The sequence below is a fragment of the Mastigoproctus giganteus genome, chromosome 5, assembly GCF_048544385.1.
Source record: "Mastigoproctus giganteus isolate SK-2022 chromosome 5, ASM4854438v1, whole genome shotgun sequence".
Lineage (NCBI taxonomy): Eukaryota > Metazoa > Arthropoda > Arachnida > Uropygi > Thelyphonidae > Mastigoproctus > Mastigoproctus giganteus.
Window position 1 is genome coordinate 212,591,016 of NC_143579.1, and position 13,383 is coordinate 212,604,398.

The window sequence follows — 13,383 nt, forward strand, 5'->3', positions numbered from 1 at the left end:
CTCTCACTACTAATGAATAACTGAGCCCATCGACTTGGCGCGGCGGCTACTATGCACGTATGAACATGTCTCAACATGCAGCAACAAGCAGCTTCCTGTGATTCATTGTTGCGTCATATTGCAAAACTTTCCTAGTACCCTTTGTACAATCAAGCCTTCACCTTCAGAGAAATAAATACGATAAATTACCACCAGCCTCAGTGAATGGAATTAAAAATATGGTTCTGAATTATTATAAAACTAAGAAAGAAGAACTCATTCAGCATTTCAAAAATTCATTGGTTTTGGGTGCATGGTATTCATTGACACTAGACGAATATACAAAATAAAAGGTATATGAATATAAATGTGCATTCAAAATTAATGGTTCACTTGATAGCAGAAGAACTGAGCAAATTGTGAATGGATACTTGAAGGAATACGTCAAGGATACTTGAAGGAATTTGGTTTGAACTTGGATGAGGATATTGTTGCCTGCACCACCAATGGAGCAGCAATGATGATTAAGTTTGGCAAGCAAATTACGCCTAATCATCAACAATGTATAGCCCATTGTATACATCTGTCAGTTATAGATGTACTTTATGAAAAAGCAATCAATTATGGTGCCACAGTCTGAGTCTTCCAAAGACAATGAAAAAGTTGAAGAAAGACAGCAAGGCATGCCTTATCAAACCGACTTTACCGATGAGCTCATTTATTTCTTCAATCCAATGGCTAATATTGCACAAACTATTAACAAAGTCAGAAAAATTTGCAAGCTTTTTCGAAAATCACCTACCAAAAATGACATATTACAAAATTTTGTTAAAGCAAAATTTAATGGGAAAGAATATAAACTTATATTAGATTGCAAGACTAGATGGGATAGCACATTCTATATTATTGAGATTTTTGAAATTGAAAAATTGCATTTCAAATGCTCTATGTGCAGTAATGTCAACTGAAGCTGTGTCTGACGATGCCTGGAAAACACTTGAATTGCTATGTGAAACTTTGCGACCAGTTGAAATGATTCTGAAGGCTATAACCTCAGAAGATACAGACTTACTTAAAGCAGTCTTCAACAGAATTTCTGCTTGCTAAGCTTGATACAGCAGAAAACCCATTTGCTTTAAAGTTTCACCAAAGTCTTTTGCAGCGTTACAATGTAAGACGAAATTGCCAAACTGTGGCTTTGCTGAGCTATCTACACAACCCCAAAAAGTTTAGGAAAGAAGATTCAAGTTCAAGAACTTTTGATTTTCCAAGTAAGCAAGTTTTGAAAAAGCATGTTGAAGAGATTTATCAGAGATTATTTGCAAAACATTCCGAAGGAGTCTTAGCGTTGAATAAAGAAACTGAAAATAAACGAACTGTTCTTTTAGAAGAAAACAAAGACTCGTCCAGTTCCGATGTTGGAGATACACTCATGCGAGAGTATGATAGTGTAATAAAGAGATTAACTGAAGAGCCTTCAAAATATCCGAGTGAATTGGAAATCAGCAAAGAATTTAAAATTTTGGAGGCAACTAGCAGTAGAAGTGAAAAGCTGGAGAAAGTTTATAGAGCACTGCTGACCATTAAACCAACAAGTGTCCAATCTGAGAGTGTTTTCGATCACTGGTCTCTTTAACACAAAAATAAGGTCAAGTCCATCAGGAAAAATGCTTAATATACTGTGTTTTTTAAAGGATCATTTTCAGAAAAAAGCTAAGCAATAAATAGTAAAGTAATTTCCCCAAGCTGTTTTTTTCACATTATTTTTATTTATTTATTATTATTATTATTATTATTATTATTATTATAGGGCTTATTATTTTTTTGTTTACTATATGAAAAGATAGTTTTTATTTAAAGGATTTGAATACAATTTGTAATTTTGTATAATCTCAAGCTGGTTACTTTTTTTGGAGCATTTTAATTTTTTTTATTTTTTTGACTATATGAGGTGATAGACTTTGTTTAAAAGATTTGATTATGATTTGTACAATCTACCCAAGATAAAATAAATACCTGTGTTATAAGCTTTTAATTATTTTCCCTAAGCTTAAGAAAATCGGTTTTAAAAGTAAACTTCGGTTAAACTCGGTTTTGAACTTTCTCGGTTTTATGCAAGCTCTAATATGTACCTACATATAATATAGTGAAATAAAAGCATAAGGTATTGAAATGAAAATAGGAAACAATTTAATATTAAATGTAACATTTATTAGAAATTTCAAACAAATCTTTCAAAAACATATCAAGAAGGTTGCTGAGCGAAAAATAACTCGTAATCAAAGTTTCTCTGTTTTTTTATTGAGCTCCTTTTGGATTTTCCTGTAAAGCAAGAGTAATTGTTCTAGGTCTCATATCGATTTTTAAACCTTTCAAACCAGCCTTTGCTAGCTAAAAAATTTATCCCACCAGTGCTATCACTAGTTTCACTAAAGTGTTGATAAAGGTGTTTTGCCTTGTCACAAATGATGAGTGAACTTAACGGAATTTTGAGTTTAGTCTTCTATCCACAGATTTAAAGTTTTTCCAATTTTTCTAATTTAACATCACGAGTTACAGAGCAAATTTTTGAAGCAATTAGCACGTTTTCATGGACACTACAGTGGATTTTGGCCGGCGCCCACGTCCACAATAAAGTCACTTTTTTTTAACCATTAACACACTTGAAAAAGTCTATTTATACTAACACACTGCAAAATGGTAGATTTTTCACTTTCAGAAGCATATCAATTAAAAACAAAAGACAAAACCTTCCATGACAAGCGCGTAACACATATTGAACGAGGATTTAGCGGGGAAACATCTGTGCTTGCGATTGTGTCACCCCCCTCCCCCCACTGACTGAGCACTGTTTTGACCAGGCAAGATGATTTTAGCCATGCCCATATTTTTTATGGTGGAAAATGTTCACGGAAAGGTCACATTTTTTTAGGTTTCATTTTATATTAAATTAGCGACTGCAAATAAGTGAAACCACCGTTATTCGCAGATACTGTGAATAACAGGGGTTTACTGTACTCTTAATGAATTACCTTACACATGATATCCTACTTTACATTTTGTTCACTGAACAACAGAGGTTCGTTACAAAAGTTCTAAAATTTTTAATAACAATCAGAATCTCCCATTATTAATATACTGTAAGGTAACACTATCTACCATGATCTAACAGTTTCAATTACCATACAGAGTACTTCTAAACTACCAAACTACAAAATATCTACAATGTCAATGTTATTTATAATACTGTTTATATTTGATTAAATGTATTATTTATAATTACACAAAATTTTTTAACTACAATGCCAGGCTTTGTTGCCAAAAATCACTGCCAGAAACAGCTGTGGCTAAGGTAAAAAAAAAGCCAACATGAGAATCGCGGGAAACTTATACCGGCAAACTTGTTTCCTGCAACCGCAGTTTCTCTCTGCATTCTCAGTAAACAGATAGTGCGTGTTATCGGTAGTGGCAATAGAAGTTGATAACGATGTATTGATTAGTTTTTTCTCATTATTAAAAGCACATTATTGGAGTTCATGAGTGGGCTGAAATTTACTTACGGGTACACCCTCCAGACTGCCTCAGTCTTAGGGTGTTTATTCTCCCTTCCCGCTGTTTTAACCCGATAGGAAAACAACTTCTACTGCCACTACCGATAACACGCACCATTTGTAGAAGTTGTTTTCCTAATTTATGATGAACTCACAATGACAGATTCCAGTCTCTACAGAGCAGTCCCAAATTATGATTGATGTATTAATCATAATTTGTGGTTGCTTCAGTAGCCAAACAACTAGCTCCCTGCTATCAAGTTGCATCCCAAGGTGAGAAGTGGATAATAGGTCAGAACTCCAGGTTCCCAAAGGCTTAGCCTAGCTTAGAAGATGGGGTAATTTACTCCTAGTTAGATAGCCTAAGTGTTCATTATTGTAATTAAACAAATCTGTCATCTATAATCATGTTAAATGGATGGTGGCTAAGTAGAGGAAGAAGTTAGTGCAACTGTTACATACATGACAATAGATTTCCCTAGTAATATTTCTTTACCTATTAGAACCTATGTAGCTCTCAAATTACTGTTTTGGCATTCTATGAGAATTATGAGTTCAATATTCATATTGAAGTTGTGTAGCAAGATGAGTTTATTTTGGTATAGTTTCTTAATATTGAGGCGCTCTCTCTCTCTTGCTCTCTCTCTCACACACAAGAGGTGAATAAGCAATAACTTATTGTGTTTCCTTTTTTTTTTTATTATCATGAGTCTTTTCTAAAATAAGGCCCATAATACTGACTTCCAGCCTCTGATAGTTTATTACAAAATCAGTGAGAATGTCAATACCAAAGAAATCTCTGTAAAGAGATTTCTGCAGTATAGAAATAACCAAGATCCAAGAGATAGTCTCAACATCAGACCGATTAATACTTTTAGAATTTGTTAATCGATACTTTCAGCTTTATCCAGTTTGTTTGTTTCTTGTTTGTTATTTGGTTTTTAGGAGCATTAGCAACTAAGGCCATATTGCTTAGGGATATGCGTTGGTCATTCCCTGACCTTTCCACATCCTCCGTATTTGGTGGTGATGGGCTCGAACCCCAGTCTAATCAAGAAGCGTGTGCTACACACTGCTGCTCCTTCCCACCTGGCTATGGAGGCGCCCTTTATCCAGTCATTACTGTCAAGTCAGCATTTTCACTAATATCACACTGTTAAATCACCTTGTCCTACTAAACTTAACTTGTGTTCTCTGGAGCTTCACATCCTGATCTGTGAGTGAAATAGAAAGTTATGTTTTTCCTTCTACTTCGCATTGAACTCAGTGAAATCAGGGATCAGTAAATATCCAACCTAGAACTACAGAATTGTGCACTGTATGTATACTGTCATGCATTATCTGAGTTTCCCCTTGACCCCACCATAAATTGTGGTGTGTAGCCCTTCAGAGTTATACCTTACAGTCATAGGTATCACTCATTTTTTTACTTATAATTTTGTTGGCACTGTGCATGACTTATATGCCTATTAAGTGTTAATGTCTATTCTGTTATGTTGATCTGACATAAGATTAATCTTCACTATCACAGCAGTACAATTTAACTGATCTTCAGGCTGATGTGGATATTCTTCCACAACCAATACTGACAGCAAATGAGGTGAGCATATGACAGAACGTTCAACCAAGCTGGCATGTGGAACTGATATTCAGGTCATTTAATGAGTTGTGTGTGCCATTTTGGCAGAATCCATTGCTCATATGACTATGAATCTCACTCTCTCTTCAATATCAAAAAAGTTTGTCTTTAATACTTCCTTACTTCAGCATTCATTACACTATGAAGAACATCTCTTAGGACTTCATGAATATGCAAACATAAAACTTTTTTTTTTTTTTAATTTATATTTTTTGAAAAAAACAAGCAAAATAAAGAATAGAAAATACCCTTTAAATGTGGTGGAATGTTAGCATGTGAGAGATTATTGCTTTGATTAACTTTGTTAGAAGAGTACCTCCTTCTCAGTGAATTTGTTACATCATCAACGATAATCTGCAAGGAACTGATATTTTTCTCTGTAGCATCTTTAGAAAGGGAAACCTGATAAAAAGGGAAAAATTCTGATTTTTAAATTTTCAAAATTTCATTCTCAACTATTAAAAATTGAATTAAAAACAATATCTTACATCTATATTATATGCCTATTTTATTTAGTACTAACCACAAAACCCATTAGGTATGATCATTTCTGTAAATTATAAATACTATTCCTATCATCACCACAACATTTATACATGTAAACAATGCATTACTGGATAAACAGTTTATATGAGGGTTATCCCATGCACAAAAGCATTTGATTTAAAATGAATTTATTTTATAACATAATTTACAACAAAAACCTTAAATTTTGTCTTGTTCATGCCTTATGACTGCTTCCCAATGGCTGGGTAGTTTTTGAATGCTGTTTAACTCTCTGTCGAAGTTAAGCTGTTTGACAGGGTTGGGTCACTACTGCACTCAACACTTCTAAACAAAAATCTATGTTGTCCATGCAATGGTTCCTTGAGCTTGGGGAATAAATTAATCACAAGGACTCATATCAGGCCTATAAGAGGATTGAGGTAGTGCTTTCCACTTATAATCGATGAAAACAAGCTGTAGAGACTGTGACTGTGAATGCACCAGCTTGAAGAAACATCTATGCTTCTAATGAATTTTCAAGTATAACTTCTGACAGAAAAATATAGTAGTCCATAGTAGCCCTCAGTTACTGATCTTCCAAGTGCTTGTTTTGTTTTGTTTGTTTGTTATTTGGTTTTTAGGAGCATTAGCAACTAAGGCCATATTGCTCCGGGATATGCAGTGGTCATTCCTTGACCTTTCCGCATCCTCCGTATTTGGTGGTGACGGTCTTCCAAGTGCCATGTGATTGGCAGCAATAACACCCTCATAATTGTAGGCTATATGATGACCATTTGTTTCACCTTTGACTGTTGCCAGGGGTTTAGCAAAGATGGACGTTTTCACTGAGCCGATTGTGATATGAGCTCAGTGAAAGCATGTCGTCTCCTCAATGGCAACGTGTTTCAAAACCTCTTCATCTCCCTGTTGGTAATATGCAAGTAACTGCATTGCAATTTCTTTATGTTTTGCTTGTTGTTCATCTGACAGCAAATGTGGGACCCATCAAAAACCTTTTGTTTTTGTAACGCTGCAGCTAAAATTCAGTGAACAGATAATTTCATCATTCCACATTCATTAGGCTATTTCTTCACAAGTCATACAACCATCTTCCTTCAAAATGCTGGTAATAATGACTACCAATGTGTTGTCCATTGACATTCTTGGTCTATTTGAGCACTGCTTGTTTTTAACACTGATGTAATCGTGCCAAATCCTTTGAGACCATGCACATCGTACCACAATCTACTGTTGATGCACCACACACTTCCTGCAACAATTCATACATTTGTGTTGGCATTTGGGCACAAAGTTTCAATTTTGATAAAATAACCTTTGATCTGAAGAAACATCGTCATCCACTTTTAAAAGCCTCTACACAAACAGTTAATGCAGGGGGCTGTTTTAAGAACACACTAATGTCAAAGTTAAACTTCAAATTATTATTCTAAGGTCAGTCGTGCAAGCATATGGAGTGAGGAACACATGTGCAGTGTGCATTACTCTTGTATCCATTATACAAAAAACATTTGTGCTGGATAAATATCAAATACAGCAGAACCTCAAAAATCTGGCACTTTTGAAATGTTTCTTTGAGTGGAGTCAGCCATACAATGGTGAGAGGGGGGGATATTTTAGTCAGACTTCAAAAAAATCAATACAGGTGCCAAATTTTAAGCACTATGTTCCATTAATAATTTTCAAACAACAATTTATTTCTGTTTTGCATATTCTCTAGATTGTATGTCATTGTGACTATATATTTGCAAAACATCATTCATTTTGCAAGATATTCAATATTAGTCCAAAATATATTGCACTTAACAGTACAGTAGAATCTATTTAGTTTTTAATACAATTCAATTCTTGAAATCATATGGCACTATTCAGATATCATATTAAAAAAAATTGGATAATTGTAAAATCCATACTGAAGGCAGCATTTAAACCAACAACCTTTATTTCTTAGCCAAGTATGTTACCCACTGGACAATCCACCAGTACAAGTTAACTTTTGGCTAAATGCTGGCAGCTATTGTTCTGTGGAGATTATTGGGATTAGAACTACTGTATTATCCAACAAAAATAATGAATTCTGCCTAAATGCTAAGGATATGTGCATAACTTTCAAAAAACCATAATTTCAAAAATTTGACATGTGCTACTGGTGGATTGCTGAGGATGATGGATTTAAGTGATTCTACTATAGCATGGCAAAAAAACCCCATTAAAATTCCGCCCATCTCAACAGAAAGTATTTTTCAACTTTCATGAGCAAACAGGCAATGAACCAAGGCCTCTGAGTAAAAAAAAAAAAAAGTTACTAACCCAATAAATATCATCCTAATTGCAGGAGAGGGATACTGATAAAGTACAATCGCAGAACAGAGAATTAGGAATATTTTTTAATAACTGTTAATTTTCCTAAATTTGAATGTTGATGGTTTTCATAAGTAGAGGTCTTAAGGCTGTCAAAAGATATATACGTGTATATGATGTTCTGATCAAATTCTAATAAAGATGTGAAAATTCTGTACACAAAAAAAAAACAGTTTGGAATTAATATATAAGAATATTTTACATTTTGTATTCAAAAATTTATACCACATAGGAGGTAATTTATAACACAATGGCCTGTTGTGAACTTAATTACTTTTTTTTTAAATAGTAATTCAAAATACTGAAAGGTTTTCAACATTTATAGTACTAAACTATCATAGAAGGATTTAGGTGCAGTCAGAAGAAATTTGTTAACATTAGACTGGAATTTCTGTAAGCTATAATACTATATACAGAGGAAAACTGTACCAGAGAACAGAGGTAGACCTTTGGTATATTTACACCAGAAGTGAAAGAGAACCTAGTGTTTTTTGGATGCAGAGAAAGCTGCAATTAATTTATGTAATTCAACTAAATAACATGTTTTACAGCACTAAAACCTAAAGTTTTTTCCTCATTAACTAACGATACTTGACAGTTAAAACCTTGCTTTCAAAAAATTATAGAAACTTGTCCTATAAGTCTGCATGGTTTACTAATGCTGGTCAAAAACAAAGATTAAAAGTACTGGAGGGAAATGGCAATAATATGAAAATTTAACAGGCCAATATAGTTTACCTAGTGTTTTTTGGATGCAGAGAAAGCTGCAATTAATTTATGTAATTCAACTAAATAACATGTTTTACAGCACTAAAACCTAAAGTTTTTTCCTCATTAACTAACGATACTTGACAGTTAAAACCTTGCTTTCAAAAAATTATAGAAACTTGTCCTATAAGTCTGCATGGTTTACTAATGCTGGTCAAAAACAAAGATTAAAAGTACTGGAGGGAAATGGCAATAATATGAAAATTTAACAGGCCAATATAGTTTACAACACTGGCATTTCCTCCAGTGCTCCCAATTTCTACTTTTAATCCCATCTAGTCTGTCTTCAACAAATCATATGGATTTATAAAAAAAGGTCAGTTCCATGATACAGTATGACACCCAACTGTAAAGCAGGTTGTAAAAAATATGAATTATAGGACTGCAGGAGGATATTTAAACACAGTAGTTGAAACTGAATAAAATTCATGTGCTTTACTGATTTCAGTTTCAATCATGGGAATTTGTTTCTTAGAGTATTTGTCTTTTAGGCAAACATAAGCAGAAGCCTTAAGGTCAGATACTCAGCCTTGGGCCTTCAGTGGGAGTAGATCCCCATGATTGAAACTGAATATAGTTTCAACTATATTCAGTTTCAATCATGTACAGAAAATGTACAGTATCTGTACTGTACAGGGAAAATGTAGCCCAGTAAGGTACACATGATGATTGTTATGTTTAAATGGAAGTTTTACTTCCATACACTGCAGGATTTCTCACTTAGACAAAAATACACTGTCTACAGTGCAGCATATATTCATTAACAGAGTCCACATGCCAGCTAATGAGAGCACAGTTGTTATGTTTAAATGGAAGTTTTACTTCCATACACTGCAGGGTTTCTCACTTGGACAAAAATACTGTCTACAGCGCAGCATATATTCATTAACAGAGTCCGCATGCCAGCTAATGAGAACACAGTTAGCTTCAAAACAGCTGTCCTAGTAATACCAGATTCACCTTTTCAAGTGATGCTATATATAATTTAAATTAGCAACACAGGCAGAACATGGATGATGATATTTGTCTCTAAACTGAATGTAAGACTAAACCTTAAGGTGAAATATGAGGGAGATTTGAAAATTCATGGCCCGAGTATGAAAAGGTAGTGGTAGTGTTAAAAATTTGTGTACTTAATGCATAGCTTCAAATAGCAACCCACCAAGTTTCATGCAGTTTCAATAGTCTTCTTTTTATTTACAGGTATTGAAGTCAACAAAGTTGTGCGAAAGAGGAAAAATGGATAAAACCAGTCACTGTGCAGTAATCCAATATTTGGTAAAAAAAAAAAAAAAAGGCCTAACACCAAAGGCAATTCATGAGGATATGGTTACAATACTAGGGGAGGTTGCCCTGTCCTAGTCCATGGTTAAGAAGTGGGCAGCAGAATTTAAACAAGGGAGAAAAGGCCTGGAAGATGACCCATGCTGTAGAAGACCTGCAATGTTCATCACTCCAGGAGTTGTTGACAGCATGCATGATCTGGTGTTGAGTGATCGACAAGTGACAGTTCAGTACATTGCCGGGATCTTGGGCATCTCATCTACCACATAAAAACAGAGTTTCTCGCTATGAAAAAGATATCAACATGATAGGTTCCAAAGTTGTTTACAGCAGATCAAACATGCACAAAAGTTTAAGTCAAGTGAACATCTGCATCGTTTTCAAGCAGATCCAGCAAATCACAATTTCACAATTTTCAAGCAGATCACAATTTCCTTGTACAATTTGTGACCACAAGTGAACATGGGTCCATCACATTCAGTCAAAGACAAAGAAGCACTTCAAACAGTAGAAACACTGCTCTTCCCCCTCCAAAAAAGCCAAGCCGATTCCTTCTGCTGACAAAGTGATAGCATTGGATCTTTGAAATGCTAATGGAGTGTTGCTAAAGGTTTACCATCAGAAAGGCTCAACAATCACACGGACATATTACACAGACCTTGTGAGGTATTTGTGTGAAAACATTAAAGACAAACACAGAAGAAAACACAGCAAAGGAGTCTTGTTCCACCAGGATAATGCACCTGCTCGCATCTGTCATTGCTATGGCTACACTGCATGAGTGCACCTTTGAAATCTTGGACCTTCCTCCCATATTCGCCACACTATTCTTACCTGGAATCCATTTTCCCGCCAACTTTATTGCTGCAGCAGATGCATTCTTGGAGGCCCAAGAGAAAACTTTCTTTGCAGCTGGAATCAATGCATTAAAGAATTGGCAGAAAAAATGTATTGACTCCAAAGGGGACCATGTTTAAAAGTAATTAACATGTCACTAGACTCCTTAAATAAAACCCTTCATACTCAGGCCACGATATTTGTATAAGAACAAATTGTATAAGAAATTTGCATAAGAACTTTTCGCACACCTCCCGTACTCAGCCTTAAACTTCATTGGGAGTGGAACAATCCCATATTCGAAACTGAATGAAGCCAGAAATTTCATTTGATTTTGCTGTTCTATAACCAACTTTACCCAAGCCACTCCTTATCCCACTAATTTACTAAATGTTGCAAGATGTAAGGAGATTTGAGAATGATGATGTCCTACTACATAATACTGTCTCTCTCCAGGACTTGTTCTTTGAGAGCTGATTACTTAATTTTACTTGTAAGGCTAAGAAGTTGTAAACAATCTTCAATTCACTGCCTTTTCTACTGCACTGAGCTTGACAATGTTTGTAATTCTGTTATTAAACTTATGAGTTTTGTCTTCTAGATTCACTGGATCTCCTTGTTTAATACATGCCTAAGAGAATCATCCCCTTCTCCCCCTCTCTCTCCCTTTTTTTTTTTAAATGATCCCAAACAGAGCACTCTAATACCAAGTATGAACTAGGAAGAAAGAATACACTTGTTGATGATGGAACTGAATTTCTATAGCTTATAATTTTTAGGAAAAACATGAAGGTTTTCCGAAGAAAAGAAGTAGAAGGGATATAAGAGGGAGTGAAAAAGTTAGCTTAGAAGTTGAACTGTGATGGACATTGATTAATTCAGGCATGTGTTTAAACTGGTTTGGAAGGAAGAGGTGGCATATATATGTTAACTCAGAAGAATTTCTGCTATACGTGTTTTCTATACATATTTCCATGGAACTATGTAAAAAAAAGCATGCAGTCGAAACTGACTATGTGATAGAGTGGAGAAAATTTGTCAATGAGGAATCATTCAATTTATGCCTGGCTACTCACCTTTGGATAGTCTAGGAGTTTAAGAGTAATTCTGGAGAGCATTACCTGAGATATGGAAACAATATTCCATAGCAGAGTAAATGTGTGCAGTGAGTAGCTGTTCAGAAAAAAAGTAAAGCTAAAAAGCAAAAAAGAAAGCTTAATTTGTGTGTGGGTGGGGGTACTGGCAGATTATAAGTTAGAAGTTTTTTAAGTTCTCTGTGCCAAACATGATCAAAAGCTTTAAAAATGCTGAAAGCAAATGCTTGGATATTTCTTTCAAATTTGTTAAAAGATATCACTGGTGGATCAACACTGATAGGATCTGCTGGTGAATTGACACTGATAGAATTCATGCTAGTGATCATTAATCAAATGGAAGGTATTGCAACAGCATAAAAATTGATGGATTTTTCAATTAATTTGTAATGAGTTGAAATAAGTGCAATAGGACAATAACTAAAATGAAGGGAATTGTCACCTTTTTAAGATAAAATTGTGAATGCTAATGATATGGAATTTTTGTTGTGATTGTGTTAGGAATAAAAATGATACTTCTTTGGTTGTTCTGGGAGGGAAGGAAATCTGGCATTTTTGAGTTATTACAGAGCTGCTCTATATGGAAATTATAGTAAAAACAATGAAAGGAATCACAATGAAATTGGTGTGAAGAAGGTCAAGAAACATTAACAGGCATGATATGAGAACTAAGTATAACTAACAGGAAATTGATAAACACTTGTCCAATGAGTAAGAGTTTAATCATAATTACTGAAGAGGACAAAGCACTACCATAAGTAATTACACAGGATTTGTTACAGCTGACATAAGAGGATTATCAAAAACATGGTATCACTCTGACATATGGGATACAGAAGATAAATATGGTATGTACAATGTGTTAGAAAATCAGATATGACAGAAGGCAAGGGGGGTTATTCTTTTAATTGCAAGCCACAAAGACACAAGTGTCAGACAAGCCTTTAAGGCCTCTCAATCAGATTAGCATTAGTAGAGACATACGACGCAAGATTATACAGCATCGGCTAAAAAAAAAAAAAAAAAAACTTCCATTTCACCCATCCATTTGCTCCAAATGTTTATTCACTTCTTCCTTGAATTTATTTAAGCTATCAACTTTCATGACAAATGGAAGTTTGTTCCTGCAATCAACTACCTGCTGGCTAAAGGAAAATTTCCGCACATCTATTCAACAACTGTCTTTCCTCAATTTCAGTTTATGCCCCCTCAGGTTTGTAATCTGAGCAAGAGGAAGAATCCCATCAGCATTGAGATTCTAATAGTCACACATATGTGAGAAGATTTGTCAATGAGAATTTTCACCATATACTTAATCCTCAGATGACTACATCACTTACACAGTTTAGGATAATTTCTATATCAC

The 13,383-nt window shown here is 34.7% G+C and overlaps 1 protein-coding gene across 1 annotated transcript in view; it reads right to left on the reverse strand.

Moving 5' to 3' along the window:
• LOC150086082 (uncharacterized) overlaps positions 1–13,383 on the reverse strand; it is a 193,498-nt gene that overhangs the window by 158,731 nt on the left and 21,384 nt on the right. Inside the window, exon 5 of the mRNA XM_090374790.1 lies at positions 5,418–5,571. Within this exon, the coding sequence (XP_090230916.1) occupies positions 5,418–5,571 (154 nt within the window). The remainder of the gene's footprint in view (positions 1–5,417; positions 5,572–13,383) is intronic.